At 37.9% G+C, this 12442-nt stretch overlaps 1 protein-coding gene across 2 annotated transcripts; it reads right to left on the bottom strand.

Moving 5' to 3' along the window:
- Positions 1 to 3844: 3844 nt before the first annotated feature.
- On the bottom strand, positions 3845 to 5290 carry LOC120778971. Of its 2 annotated transcripts, XM_040111051.1 has the most exons (5): positions 5099 to 5290; positions 4869 to 5040; positions 4637 to 4818; positions 4503 to 4579; positions 3845 to 4429 (listed from the first exon to the last, which is right to left on the bottom strand). In XM_040111051.1, exons 1-5 carry the CDS (start codon positions 5155 to 5157, stop codon positions 4422 to 4424), a joined length of 498 nt encoding a protein of 165 aa, XP_039966985.1. In that variant the 5' UTR covers positions 5158 to 5290; the 3' UTR covers positions 3845 to 4421. The 2 variants fall into 2 exon arrangements, with proteins under 2 accessions (XP_039966985.1, XP_039966996.1); XM_040111062.1 differs by lacking the exon at positions 5099 to 5290 and having other exon boundaries at positions 4637 to 4786; positions 4869 to 4953.
- Positions 5291 to 12442: the final 7152 nt, after the last annotated feature.

Raw genomic sequence — 12442 nt, 5'->3', positions numbered from 1 at the left:
TGAAAAAACCGTTAACAAGATGCAAACGTACATATGGTTTCCACGAATGCGTAATTTTATTAAATCATATTTAAAAGCAAGTGTTGAATGCGCATATAACAAACGTCAAGGTGGTAAAATTGAAGGACAGTATCATTTCGATAACATCGTACCAATACCATTTAAAACCGTTCATATGGATCATTTAGGACCATTTATTAAGAGTACGAAAAGAAACGAACACATATTAGTCATAGTTGACGCTTTTACGAAGTATACGATCATTAAAGCAGTAAAGAGTACAGCAACGAAGCACGTATTAGAAACGTTACGAGAAGTTACCAGTTATTTTGGAGTTCCTAAAAGAATCATCACTGATAGAGGTACAGCCTTTACCTCTAAAGATTTTAAAAGCTACTGTGCTAACAATGATATAAAATATATACTAAATGCGGCACGAACACCGAGGGCGAATGGTCATGCCGAACGAGTTAATCGTACACTTTTGTCAATGTTACTCCCAACGACAAACATAGACAAAAAGTGGGACGAGAACCTATTCAACATCCAGTGGTCAATGAACACGATGAAAAACAAAACTTCGGGCAAAAGTCCACATGAACTTTTATTTAGTTTTTCGCCAAGAGATATCCTTCAAAATAAAGTTTTGTTAGCATTACACGACAATAATCTAACAAGCGAAGAAGATCTACAAAAACTATGAGAAGCAACTTGTGAAGCAGTAAACCAGAAACGACAACAAGCTAAGAAACGATACGATGATCATCATTCAAAACCAACAGAATTCCACGTTAATGACTTAGTGCTAGTCGAAAAGGAACCTTCTAGTACTGGAACGTCGAGAAAGCTGGAGCCACGTTACAAAGGCCCCTTTATAATTAAGCAAGTGCTTGGTAAAGATCGTTATTTACTTGAAGACTTGCCAGGAGCAGACCGAACGTCACGTCACTATACTTCAATTTACGCATCCGACAAGATGAAGTCATGGTGTCAACTTCCTCCCAATTTTGAAGACAACAGCGATGAAGCCGATGATGAAAGCGACGAGCATAGCGAGAGCGCTATCCATTGCCAGGATAGCCGACTGTAAGGTAACCCTATGCAAGATATTAATTATCATCTGTGTGGCATCACCGGCACATCAAAATCAACACTCGATTTTCAACCGCCAAAGTGAACGCATCCTCCCGTGCGATGTATATAATCTGATTTTTTTAACTAAACTCTGTGTCATTATAATTACTCATTTTTAATATACATTTAAATAAAATACCATCCTGTGAACATTAAAGTGTCCGAATATCTTAAAATACCCTTTCACAAGTCACTAGACGATGGTCTTTTTTGCATATTCCGCACGCAACATGACGATGTGACGTATTTTTCCTATGATGTGAGAAACGCCGAATGCGTCGTGACATCGTTTCGTCTTCTGAACTCGGTGTAATGCCTCATGTTGCGCTACGGGACTGGGGCGTGTTACTGTCCCTTGAGCAGTTCGGATTTCAACCACTCGTGTTTTATTATCTACGCCAATGGAGCAGATATTTTAGGGTGCAAATGGGATGTGTTTCGTTCTCTTTTGAACATTGGTTATGGGACCTTGTTCCTGTCAAAAATATTAACCACTAATTTAATACTGAAACCACCTTCTTCCAATGTTTCTTTAACAGCATTAGAATCTACCGAAGATTCTGTACATTTTTTGACAACAACTAGGTCTTTTGAGTAGGTAGAGTAGTAATTCTTGTTATTGTTTGGCAAGTACTTTACAACTTCCATGGAACTTGTTTTCAGTGTATTGTTGAATTTTTGTTTCATCTACGTTACCTTTCTTCAAAGGCACTATATGAAAATTATTTGTGGCTATTTTATTGCTTAGTTTTGAGACAAGCGCATTTGAGCTCCGATCACGTAAATAGATTGGAGGGGGTTTGGCATTCACGACTTGCATCGTCGTTAGTCTGTTGTTATTTAGGATTTCTGTCTTTTTACCATTTGGGGTACCTGGTTGAAATTTTTTGGTATTGACCGCTGATTTAACTGGACTTAATTTCCTTTTTACGTTAATGTAGCGATCAATACCAGTCTGAACAGACGGTCCTTTTTTGCTAGGTACATTCTCACCTTGCATTTTCCTTTCCTTCATTGTCCGGGTGCTTGCTGGTACCTGTATACTGGTTGCTGTCAACGCTTATTTTTGCTGCTTCTGCTGACTGCGCTTGCTTAGCTTCCTTTTCAGCTGATCGCTGCGAAGACTCATCATCACCGTTACATTTGTTTTTGCCAAGAATTGCTTTTGTTGGTTCGACAAAACTAATGTAAGCCTAAGGCCTTGCTGATGAGGCTGAGCAGCACTCATTTTTGTTTGTTTGATTGTTTTCTTTTTTGTTTTTACTTTTTGTTTCGTGCACAGTTTGTTTATATTTTGCGTGCACTGTTTTCTATATCAAAATATAACTGCTATGTATAAACATGTAAACTGAAACAAAAAAAAAAATAAATAGGAAGAAATAAAAAAAAATGTTAATTGTTTTATTTTTAAGGAAAATTACTGATACCATAGACGGTAGACGATAACAAAACAAATAACCCATAGCAGGTGAGCGATGACCATTGCACCAGTTTTCTGTGACCAATGAATAACGAAACAAAGAACTTATCGACCGGTTTTCTTTAACCCGTAGATGACAATAACAATAACCAAACAAACTATTTTCAATAAAAAATGGCTAACTAACCAAATAGCTAATGAAACGGATGCTGTTAACCGAAGAGTAAAAGATAGTTTTCCAAACCAGTTTCAAATTAGTTCAGGAAAATATATGTAGCATTTGCGCAAAATCAATTGGTATTGGTGCAAGTGTCCTCACACTTCCACAAAAGAAGATAGACGTAAAACCAAAGGTTTCATATCTCTTATGCCGGTATTCTGCTTGTCACGATTGTCTCATGTCTCTAATTGAGACAATCGTAATTTAGTGACTCTGTTAGTCAGGATGTCTCATTTTGGTATTCTGGCAGATACAGTCTCAAAAATATTCACCAAATAGTATGGTGAAAAGAAGGGCAGCAAAGCTGTTTAGTTTAGCTGATTAGAGATGAGTGCAAGTGCACAATCATAAACGACAAAACGACCCATCGCGGCCGAAAAAAAAGGAGGAGCTTTGGGTGGAACTCTCCGTGCAATTAAATGCCCTAAAAGGGCCCACCCGGAACCCCATAAAATGGAGAGAGGTAATATTTAACCATAGATATTGGCATATGTATGTATTTATGTCCTTTGATCTCTGAAACGGAGCAGAGAGCGTTAGAAACGTTAGGGTCAATTGCGGTTGATGGGTTGGCTGATGTACCAGCCATTGGCACAGAGGTAAGAATAGCAATAAAGACCAATACGAGTGTGCAGAATTTATAATTGTTTTTTTCTTTTTCTAATTTAGGAAGAAGTAGTTTTCACAGCTGCACCGTCGCCTCTAAATACGACTTCGGATGCATCCAATGATTGCACTCCGTCATCGTCCCGTAGTAAAAAAATTACGACGGACGAAATGTTCTGAAATTATATGGATTTAATGAAAGGAAAAGCCGAGGAGGAGAGAGCTTTCCGTATTCAAACTTTAGATTCCATTAATAAACACACCGAATCCATTAATAATTTAGCGGCAGCGATGGTGTCGCTTGCTCAGACCATCGTAAAAACCACCTAAGATTCTACAAAAAAGTAAAAAATATGCTTTTTTATGTACATACATATGACTTTTTTTATTGTTATGTTTTTTGTACAAAAAAATGAAAGTGAAAAATGTTCCTTTTTATGTATATCAATTATTTATTGTTATGTTTATTTATTTTATAAATGAAATAAATGAAGTTTGAATTGAAATATATATGTTGAATTTTAATTATCTAATGTGTTAATGCACCATTGACGTGCTGCTCTGCCTCGAGTTGAATACTCCCCCGAATGGATTTCAGAGATTGCTCCCACATTTGCAGAAGCTGATCGATCTGGCAATATTTCGGTTTCATTTAGAAAAATGCCATGGTTTTGTAAAATATTGTGAAATATTGTACAAGTATAAACAAATAATGCAGCTTTGGAATGTTTATACAGCAATGTACGTTCTTGTAAAATGCAACGAAAGCGTGATTTTAAAACTCCAAATGATCTTTCAATCGTGTTTCTTGATCTTATGTGCCTAGTATTGAAGTTTTGTTCATTTGGTGTTTCAGGGTTCGCCACCAGTGTAAGAAGCCATGGCTCCAATGGATATCCCGAATCTCCCAAAAGCCATTTAAAAGCTCCATCAGAGTGTTCTCTTATTAGCTTTATCCTTGCTGGCGAAGTAGTCCATATACCGGAGTCATAACATGAGCCGGGAAATTTTGCATTCACGTCCCGGAAAATTAGTTCATCGTCACAAACCTATTGGGAAAATTAGTAAATAATTAGTTATTGAATATAATACTTGCCGCTTCAACATTAATGCTATAATAACCTTTTCTGTTCATATAATCATGCGGTACAATTGTGTTTGACAAGGCAGGTGCAATTATTCCAAATTTCGAATAAAATCTGGAATAAAATTATTGTATAGCGATTTATTTTCTTTTAAATTGGAATACAATTTACCCAGTCTTAATTCTATTGTATTCTTCAACAGAATTAGGAAAACGCACTTCGCCGTGTTTACGCTCCACCACCAATTTACAAATATATTCGATACAACGGGAAATGGTGGGTTGGCTCATCACTGCGAAATATGCATTTATGCACGCAACACTGATATGAGCCATTTCATAAAAAATATAAAACTGAAATAAACTAGAGAAATTTGATTTCATGAAAATATACTGTAATTCACCCGAAGTTCAAATGGAATCGATGTTTGCTGTTGGTCATACGGCTTAAGTTGATTAATGAGATCCCAGTACAAAGATTTGGGAAATCGGAAGAACTTCCTGAATGTGTTCTCTTCGTATAAAAACGGATATTGTTTGTTTCGCAAAACAGTCAGATTGCGCCTGCGAATGTAGCTAGAAGATATGCACCTTATTATCCATTATTGCAAAATTATAAATATTAATACATTACCTCTCTTCCTCCTCTCGTTTTTTCATCATAAGGTAGAATAGTCCAACTTCATCAGCCATTGTTGTGTTCTTATTTTTCTATGACCTGCTACAAAGCACATAACAAGTTAGAGACTGATATGGCTCAATTAGAGATGAGACAAACTCGTCAGAATACCAAACAGTCTCAAAATAGATTTCACCACAGATTCGTCTCTATTAGAGACTTGAGACTGCTCGCAGAATACCGGCATTAGTTCGTAAAAAGGAAAGCGCTTCCATTTGGATTGCGCGCATTACTTATTGCGCCTTCACCACGGCAAGCCGGCAACGCTGAAGAAGTCTATATTAATTTCTTTTCTCTTTGTCTTCTTCCTATAATTACATTTTGGACATTGTGCCTGTGGGTACATTTTAGAATAGAATCCCCCGATTTCGGGGTTAAAATGGTTATGTACGGATAAAGGAGGTGCTCCAGATCGAGAAAATATATGGTTGCCACTGACTTATGATATTTGCATTTAAAGTTCAAAAATTAGACTATTTAAAACGTTTCTCCGATTTATAATGAATGTCACACTTATATTTTTAACATTTATATCCACTAACACTTCACTAATTCTTTTCTAACTACTTATTTTATATTAAATATTACAAAAACAAATTTTATTCAATATTTAACTTTCGTTCAATTATTTTCTTTTACAGAAGAAGCAAAAGAAATAAAGAAAACAAATTACACCACAATGAGAGGAAATAAATAACGCATTAGTTTTCCGCCTAGAATTCCTTTCTGCATTCGCGGCCTTCGCTCCAAAAAAATACCCTTGGTCAGACTAACACCTGGGCGTCTTCAGAACTTTCACATTGAACTCCTTTTTTCCACTAAAAGTTTAATACAAAACTAAAGTTATTTTTGCACTATTTAATATAAAATAAATGCTTAGAAACGAATTAGTGTTAGTGGATGTAAAAGTTAAAAATATAAATTTACGATTTGTTATAAATCAAAGAAACATGAATTTTAAGTAGTTGAATTTTTGAACTTTAAATGCAAATATCTTAAACAAACAATTAAAAAAAACTGTATCGATTGTTTTGAAATTTTCAGGGTATATTAACTTAATAATACACAGTGAAATTTTGAAAAAAAAATCGTTTTAAAGGATTTTTTTTTTGTTTTAGAGGTCACAATCTATATTTTCATTTCACGTTTACATCTCTAAATATTCCAATTATAACCAGTTATTTTTATAGCTGTTCTATAGCGGATCGTACACTTCTCTTAAGATTTGTTGCATATAAAATCGTTCAGTGAAAGTGACTTTGCCTTTTTCCTACCAAATTTTGTGACGAATACCGATTCCAAAACAGAAACGAAACGACGATAGATTGCCATATAAATAAAATGTTAATTCGGATAATAAGTAGTGAAGCGTTAAGTTGTTGGAATTGAAAATAAAGATAAGTGTATAGGCATTAACTTGGAACTTTTATTTACAAAATATGTATGTATATATTTAAATCTGCTAACCAACTTCATTGTAATATTACTGTGCAAAATGTTTAAGAATTATTAATATATTAAGATTATAATCGAAAACCCAGTTTTTGCCTCTCGCACAGCAGGCTACTCAATTAACGATAAGCTGTCATTTTGGATTTATTGTAATGTTTAAAAATCATCAGCTCATGGTTATTTTATCCATGCATACAACCAAATTTGCGGTGTGGACCAAAACCAGCAGAGTTAAATGCAGCCAACTTTCGGTGTGGACAGTTGCATGTGAGTAACAACTCAATTGGAGCTCGATTAAGAATTATCGTGGTAAAATAAGATTTTTATTTGGTATGGTAAATCGATCTAAATTAGCTCTTTAATCAATCAAATCAATTTAAATCACGTCTGACAAGTGTTTGCGTCATTAATTTGATAAGTTCTTTGTGAATCAGCCATTAGCGCTGAGAGAGCTATTGCAATAGTGCCCCAGTTCTTGATAGGAAACATTGAAAATTGGTGAAGTGTAGTGTATTGCAACTTGAAAGCTATTTCTTGATCGTGTAACGGGGAATCTCGACAGGCAAAACTTTATTATATACTAACTGTATTGCGACTCACGACTTCCGGTCTTTGACCGAGTATCCTCTGTGTAACCTAAGAACACCCGTTTCAAGGCGAGCTAACGTGAGAAGGCGAAACATCCCCTCCACAGGGTTGTGCGCTGGGTTTGCGACCCGCCACGTAAAAAACAGTACCAATGAAAAATTACCGACAGCCTCGCGAAATAAGGACTACGATTTAAGGGCATGCACCTGGAATGTCCACTCCCTTAATTGGGAAGGTGCCGCTGCCCAGCTGGTTGATGTCTTCGTTAGAGTGAAAGCTGACATCACCGCCGTTCAAGAAATGCGATGGACGAGAAAGGACTGAGGCGAGTAGGTCCTTGTGGCATTTACTACAGTGGCCATATAAAGGAGCGCAAATTTGGAGTGGGATTCGTGTTGGGAGAGAGACTCCGTCGCCAAGTACTGTCATTCACTCCGGTGGTTGAACGTCTAGCACACAATCCGCAACAAAGCGAAGTTCTTCAACATATCGCTGATTTGCGCCCACGCCCCGACAGAAGAGAAGGACGATGTGACCAAAGATGGCTTCTATGAGCGCTTGGAGCGCACTTGTGAGAGCTGCCCCCGTCACGATATCACAATTGTACTTGGGGACTTTAACGCCAGCAGGGGCAAAGAAGGTATCTTTGGCACTACGGTCGGTAAAGCCTCCTCGACGAATCACCCCAAAATGGATTGAGGCTGATCGACTTCGCTGGGGCCCGAAATATGGTTATCTGTGGTACTAGATTCCAGCACAAGAAAATACATCAAGCTACCTGGCTGTCCCCGGATCGAAAAACCACCAACCAGATCGATTATGTTCTGATAGACGGAAGACACGTCTCCAGTGTTTTGGATGTGCGAGCGCTCCGAGGTCCTATCATCGACTCGGACCACTACCGTGTTGCAGCCAAGATTCGCACCCGCCTCTGTGCAGCAACAAACTCACGTCAACAAACACAAGGAAGTTTCGAAGTCGAGAAGCTGCAACCACAACAGACAGCCGAACGATTCTTTACTCGGCTTGCACTCCTGCTCTCTGAGAGCACTTGTCAACAACTCGGTATAAGGGAACTGTGGGACGGCATTTCAAACTCCTTACGTACAGCTGCAACCGAAACCATTGGTTTCCGGAAAACGCAAAAGAAAAGCTGGTACGACGAGGAGTGCCGTGTCGCAGCGGAGAGAAAACTGACTGCCTACCTCGCAGCGTTGCGATCGACCATAATATGTGCGGGATGGGATAGATACCGAGAGTTGAAGAGGGAAGCGCGACGCATTTGCAGACAGAAAAAGAAAGAGGCCGAAATGCGTGAGTGGGGAGAGCTTAATAAGCTGGCCGACAAGGGTAATGCTCGAAAATTCTACAAAAAAATGCGGCGGCTAACAGAAGGTTTCAAGACCGGAGCATACTCTTGTAGAATCCCTAAAGGTGATCTAGTGACCAGTGACTTAAATTATGAAGGTGAACGTACAACGCCAGGAAAAGGCGAACCCGATTCCCCAATCGATGACGATGGAGCAGACGTTCCATAGCCTGACTATGAATAAGTTCGAATAGCAATTGGCCGTCTAAAGAACAACAAAGTAGCGGGGGCCGATCTATTCAAACATGGCGGCGAAGAACTGATAGGGCGCATGCATCAGCTTCTTTGTAAAATATGGTCGGACAAAAGCATGCCCAACGATTGGAATTTAAGTGTGTTCTGCAAAATTCACAAAACGGGGGACCCCACAATCTGCGCCAACTACAGTCGGATAAGCCGCCTCAACATCGCGCATAAGGTTCTATCGAGCGTATAGTGTGAAAGATTAAAGCCCACCGTCAACAAACTGATTGGACCTTATCAGTGTGGCTTTAGACCTGGCAAATCAACAACCGACCAGATATTCACCATACGCCAAACTTAAGAAAAGATCCGTGCAAGGAGAATCGACACACAACACCTGTTCGTCGATTTCAAAGCTGCTTTCGACAGCACGAAAAGGAGCTGCTTTTATGCCGAGATATCAGAATTTGATATCCCCGCAAAACTAATACGGCTGTGTAAACTGACGTTGAGCAACACCAAAAGCTCCGTCAGGATCAGGAAGGACCTCCCCGAGCCGTTCGATACCAAACGAGGTTTCAGACAAGGCGACTTCCTATCGTGCGACTTCTTCAATCTGCTGCTGGAGAAAATAATTCGAGCTGCAGAACTTAATCGTACAGGTAAAATCTTTTATAAGAATGTGCAGCTGCTGGCGTATGCCTATGATATTGATATCCTCGACCCCAACACCTCCGCCGTTAGTTCTGCATTCTCCAGACTCGACAAGGTGGCAAAGCATATGGGTCTGGTAGTGAACGAGGGCAAGACAAAATATCTCTTGTCATCACACAAACATTCGTCGCACTCGCGACTTGGCTCTCACTTCACCGTTGACAGTCATAACTTCGAAGTTGTAGATAATTTCGTTTACCTTGGAAATAGTGTAAACACTACCAACAATGTCAGCCTGGAAATTCAACGCAAGATAACTCTTGCCAACAGGTGCTCCTTCGGACTGAGTAGGCAATTGAGTAGCAAAGTCCTCTCTCGACGTACAAAAACCAAACTCTTTAAGTCACTCATAATTTTCGTCCTGCTGTATGGTGCAGAGTCTTGGACGATGAAAACAACTTATGAGTCGACGTTCCGCGTTTTCGAGAGAACAGTTCTGCCAGAGATTTATGGTCCTTTGCGCGTTGGGCACGGCAATTAACCCATTCGATGGAACGATGAGCTGTATGAGATATATGGCGACATTGACAGCGGCTACGCTGTCCTCGCCGGGGGAAGCAGAGGAAGAGGAAGACCTCCACTCCATTGGAAGGACCAGGTGGAGAAGACCTGGATTCGCTTGGAATATCCAATTAGCGCCACGTGGCGAAAAGAAGAAAGGACTGGCGCGCTGTTGTTAACTCGGCTATAATCCCGTAAGCGGTGTCTTCGCCAATAAAGAAGAATAGGAAGAACTGTATTGCTGTCCGCATGGCCTGTGGAATCTCCATATGTGACCTGGTCTACGAAAAGGGAGCTAACGTGCAAAAACTGGTTTTCTGGGAAACAGCTGTTAAATATAATCGTAGTTTCTCGTTATCTCATTAATTGTTCTCCTTTTTTTTGACACCTAAGCCCCCTTTCCGTAGATCAGGTCACATATTGCTTCTGGAATGCAATATATGGAAACTAATTAGTATGCCATATGTTGAAAGCAATAAGCTGTCACTTCAGCAGTTTGACAGCGCAGTTTTCATTTCTATGAAAATTTCGAAGAGGCAACATATCCCCTTCACATATATAACGACGGCACTTTCATTTCGGTAATATTAAATTTAGTAGAGCGAGTATTATACAGGTGTTTCATATAGTCTCCTGAAGCTATAAGTATAACGATCCGAAAACATAGCATTGAGAGTTGTAATTGTGTAAACTCATTTTTGTATGTAATCCAACAACAATTTTTTAAACTAATGTAAAAATTTATAATTTTATGATTTTACGATGCTTTATGACAAGTTGTGAGTACCCCAATTATTAAAATAAAGTACATTTTCAAAATAACATTTCTCCAAAAAATTAATATTTAGTTTAATATTGTTAATTTACAGAAAAGTTGGTTGGGAATGAGCGAAGCCTTAAATTTAATAAACTTATACAGCATAAATCAAAATATCATTGCTCATATTAAATTTATTATTTTAATTGGTATAAAAAATGTATGCCACAATTTTTATATAAGAGTTCAAAAATATGAATTCTTATTTTTCCCAGAAATACATTTTTAAACAAAGGATCTTTCTCCTTTTTTGATTTTCCACATAAAAGATTTAAACTGTTCAAGAGCTCAAAACATGCGCTACATCAGCTTGAACCTACGTACCCGACGCCTTTTCGCAATTGATTATGTTATGATAAGAAATGCCCACATACAGATTTGGCAATAGCAATAGCAATAGATTTGACAGTTTAGGTGCCCACACACGTCACACAAGTGCTTTCGATCGGTATGAATTCGTTTGCCCATACACGACACACAAATCCATTTTGCGTTCGTTCTTCACAGAGTTAAAATGTACGACAGGCAAGCGGAACATTTCTTCGAATTTATTTCTAATGTAGCACTTTTATCTATTTCTTTGTATTTCGTTAATAAGTTATTCCAACTGTTATTTTTCTCAATTTTATTTTTATATTTATCACTTTTCGTTTGCCAGTTCATATTTTATAAGAAAAATAAATTCTGAATAATCAATTCTCTTTTTTGCTTAAACCTCTTTAAAAAATATATAAGAATATGTCCCAGAAGTTATAGTTGGGAATTCGAAATATTATCGAAGCTAGAAGGGAAATAGTAACCGAGCGTTTAGCAGATATATACGCTTGGGCAAAAAGCGAAAACTTTGAAGCGCGATTTCTCGGTTTTCCATTTTTATGATTATTTTTAATTGGTGGGCAGGATAGAGAAAACCCAAACGTCTTATGGAAGTGGGGCAAAGCTTAGTATCTTAAGCATAAAATTATCTTCTATAATTATAATATATTATATAATAAAAGTCAAGTTTGAACATATTTTTAAACAAGATTAAGTAAATTTTTTTGGTCAAAAGCATTTTTTTTCAATTTTTAAAAAATTTGTAAAATTTTACTTTTTTTTTTTGTAATTTTCTTAGTTTAACTAGAAGATAAATTATTAAAAAATATGAATCTCTTTGAATATTTAGTTTTGATAGAAATTGCGACCTGCATCCTTCCCGCCGTCCGAAAAATGCACATGTGAGATGCATCGGGCAATTGCTTCGCAAAGGCAGAATATCAAAGATTTCGTATCCAAAAAATTTGTGAAAGGTGTTCAAATATATAACTGTAAGGTCTAGAAATTTTGCATGAATCAATTATTTCTTTCCCTCCCAAAAAAATGCTCTAAAAAATCGATTTTTTGAAGAGTCTGAAGCAGGCCTTAACACGTGCCATTGGTCGTCCGCGATCTTCACTGTTCGGCGACACGAGAGAAATGAGACATATGTGCGCGCACCGATCGTAAAAAATCAAACATTTTCGCAAACCGCATGCGAACACATACCGATCGAACGCACTTGTGTGTCGTGTATGGGCACTTTTAGTATGCCATAAATTTTTGCTTGTCGAGATGCTCCGTAACGTTCAGGTGTGTAAGAGAATTATCTCTGTATTACACTGATGTGGTATCAATAACTTTTGTTATCGCACATCCC

This window comes from Bactrocera tryoni, chromosome 1, assembly GCF_016617805.1.
Source record: "Bactrocera tryoni isolate S06 chromosome 1, CSIRO_BtryS06_freeze2, whole genome shotgun sequence".
Taxonomy (NCBI): domain Eukaryota; kingdom Metazoa; phylum Arthropoda; class Insecta; order Diptera; family Tephritidae; genus Bactrocera; species Bactrocera tryoni.
The sequence above is the reverse complement of the archived record's forward strand: the minus strand, read 5'-3'. Positions and strand labels throughout refer to the sequence as shown.